General features: G+C 44.6%; 2 protein-coding genes across 2 annotated transcripts in view; one reads left to right on the top strand and one right to left on the bottom strand.

The window, feature by feature from the left end:
* Window positions 1–2,750: 2,750 nt before the first annotated feature.
* Window positions 2,751–3,204, bottom strand: part of T265_12586 (hypothetical protein) — a gene marked incomplete at both ends in the record, with an annotated part of 3,506 nt that continues 3,052 nt past the window's right edge. Inside the window, one exon of the mRNA XM_009164507.1 lies at window positions 2,751–2,895. Coding sequence (XP_009162771.1) covers window positions 2,753–2,895 — 143 coding nt within the window. The remainder of the gene's footprint in view (window positions 2,896–3,204) is intronic.
* Window positions 2,997–3,204, top strand: part of T265_00592 (hypothetical protein) — a gene marked incomplete at both ends in the record, with an annotated part of 6,280 nt that continues 6,072 nt past the window's right edge. Inside the window, one exon of the mRNA XM_009164420.1 lies at window positions 2,997–3,060. Coding sequence (XP_009162684.1) covers window positions 2,997–3,060 — 64 coding nt within the window. The remainder of the gene's footprint in view (window positions 3,061–3,204) is intronic.

The raw sequence follows: 3,204 nt of genomic DNA, 5'->3' as shown, positions 1-3,204 counted from the left end.
AATTCCGCGACAGATTTCGCTTTTGAAGAGGCCCAAAGCGGAGTTATAATAAAACATAATACTCGCATGCTTCTCCATCAGTAATATCACCGTTACACCTTTATCAGGTGATTCACAAGAGATCGTGTTCCTCTCTAAGCCAGAGTCTCGTGCCAAGGATCCCTGGGAATTTAGCTTTGTATATATTTTCTGGAATGCAAAATCTGTCACTGACCTTTGCTTTATCACAATGTAGTTACTCCGTTGCTGACGGTATTGAGTTGCTTGCCTATGCATAAACAAACACTTATGAAGTCTCAGAACGATAAAGCACCCGTCAGTTGGAACAAGTAATTGCCAGCCCGTTGGACATCTTCTCCTTCACAATTATCGAGTTGTAACTGTTCGTCTCCCGCAAACATACTACTACCTTCTATGATTAGGGATTTTCACCAACACGTCAACAGATTTCTCAGTGCAAACTTTCGCCCTGCTTCAAATGGTACTGTGTGCAATCTCTCCGTTTGCATAGCAACCGCACCTTGCTTTTTAAAATCGTTTCTCACGTGAACTGGGTACGGAATTGTACATGTTCATCACACTGCTGAAATGGTAGGAGCCGCGCAGATTAATCAACGGCACATTGGAGAAAGCATTTTTTCGAATGCCTATGACATTTGTCTGAAGAACTGGCGCATCACTCTTCTTTTTGATGATCAAGCAAAATTATATGGGATTATTCGGAGCCCTCGAAAAAAACCACCGATACTTAATTCAACATGCTCATCATCATCGACATCATGACATCATTGTTCAACAGTTACGCCTCGCCGACATGCAACCATTTGAAAGCCTTATGGTAAGGTAATGGATAAAATGGACCGGGAAGAGAAATAATGCTAGCTGACCACAATCGTTCCCAGGTGCCAACACTTCCAAAAATTCATTAAAGCAATCTGGATAGAAACGGACAACAAAAACGCCACCGACATCGATTAGCAGCATCATGCGGTTCCTATCCTGGAAGGCGAGTCGTGCCAACAGCGCCCAAACGTTTCATATTCTATTTCACACACCTCTGTTTCTGCCACTCTCAAATGAGAGCGAATAAATGCACTCTTCGGTAAACGATGGTTCGACAGGCACAGTGCATGGCCTAACCAACACGGCTTGTAATGCTGGACACATTCCTCAATGGAAGTACCCGTTTCACAACCGGAAAAACGCTTTCTAACCATCCCATTATAGTTTGGCCGACACCGGCCTACACGAGCTATGGTTCTGAGACAACGATTGTCGAACACCTGAAGACGTCTCAGGTCCGTTGCCCGATCAGACCAAGTACCACAGCAAAACAATAAAACAGCCCGTACTGTAGCCTGACACACAAGTCCCTTGAGATTCAGGAGTATGCCACTTTGACGCCATAGGCGTCTTAAATTGGCAAACGCGACCAAAGCCTCCCAGATTCGTGCATTCATCTCATCTGCCACACTACAAGCAGAGTTAATACAACTTTCAAGATACGTAAAACGCTTCACAACTTCCAGTAACTTTCCCTAGGTTGTAAGCGGCGTGGTCAGTGACTACATGTCCGGAATCATGAGCTTACACTTTGTGGGTACAAAGTGCATACTAAAAGACTTTGGTCCAAAGAAACCCGCGTCTTCTCCTCTTCTTTAAAGACAAGAATGATTTCGTTTTCCTATTGCAAAGTTTGAACACCAGGGTTTTGAAGACCTTCTAGCGTTCGCTGTTACTCAACTAGGCGACGATGTTCTGAAAGTAAACTCTGTACCCTAAAACAAACTTCGAATTATCATTCAAAACAAAGTCTTCTTGAATAGCTGCCAAAATCTTCAGAATTTTCCGAAAATGCCATGTGATGGCGCAAAATTCGCAGAAAACACAAACATTACTAAATGTTTGATATCTTACAGAAACACAAAAAGAACATAACAATGGAAGTACCCGTTTCACAACCGGAAAAACGCTTTCTAACCATCCCATTATAGTTTGGCCGACACCGGCCTACACGAGCTATGGTTCTGAGACAACGATTGTCGAACACCTGAAGACGTCTCAGGTCCGTTGCCCGATCAGACCAAGTACCACAGCAAAACAATAAAACAGCCCGTACTGTAGCCTGACACACAAGTCCCTTGAGATTCAGGAGTATGCCACTTTGACGCCATAGGCGTCTAAATTGACAAACGCGGCCCGAGCCTTGCATATTCGTGCATTCACCTCATCTGTCACACTACAAGCAGAATAAAGGTGGATGGGGGNAGGAAATGCCGAAGCACAAAAATGTTTTTGTTTTGCTTTTGTATGACATTTTGCATTTGAATTGATCATTCCCAACTTATCCTGTTATTGCTTGTCGTAGTTCGGATTTCATTATTGATTAGTTTCGTCTGACAGCTGTTATGAGTGATCACTCCGTTTCGCAATCTTCGTGGATCCCCTAGTTCCAAAAGATAGTCAGTTGACTCAAATAGAATGCAGTTCCACTTGGAGCCAACAAGTGAAGAATGTATCGTCATCATCCTCATCATCATCATCATCATCATCATCACCATCATCACCGACGGCATGACATCAGTATTCAGCACCGATGCTCCACTGCCGTACAACCATGACTTATTTGAAAGCCTTATTGTAAAGAAAAGAATAAAGGTGGACGGGGGAGGGACCTAGCGCCAGCTTACCACAATCAATCCGACGTGCCTACACCTCCAGACATTCACTCAGGCGATCTGGATGGAAACTAACAACAAGAACGCCACTGACATCGGTTGGCAGCCATATCTTGCAATGTCTCCAACCAGGCGCAGTGGGGATCACGCGGTGCCCATCCTCGAATGCGAGTAGCACCGATATAACCACTGTGCAATTTGTATGCGGTTTTTACCGCTGAAAAATTAGAATGATGACTGTATCATCACCATTTGCTTTCACGAATAACTGGCCTCACACTACTCGAGATGTGAATATGCCGCCGGCAGTAGTTTCTGATGACACAGGGCCAAAAGCAGTTTAAAACTCGTCTGGTCCTCCCAGTGACTATCGATCCTGCATGTAAGCAGCAACGTTTAGCTGTAACACCCTTTCAGTGCCTAACTGCCATGCCACCATAAGGAAGCACGAGGGATGAGATACTGCCAGGTCGCCCAAGCTTAAACAGTGAAAGTCGTGAGGCCAGAGGTCGGTTTCGAACCACGG

Source organism: Opisthorchis viverrini (genome assembly GCF_000715545.1).
Source record: "Opisthorchis viverrini unplaced genomic scaffold opera_v5_6, whole genome shotgun sequence".
NCBI classification, from domain to species: Eukaryota; Metazoa; Platyhelminthes; class Trematoda; order Opisthorchiida; family Opisthorchiidae; genus Opisthorchis; species Opisthorchis viverrini.
Note: the sequence above shows the minus strand (reverse complement) of the source record. Positions and strands in the feature narration are given on the sequence as shown.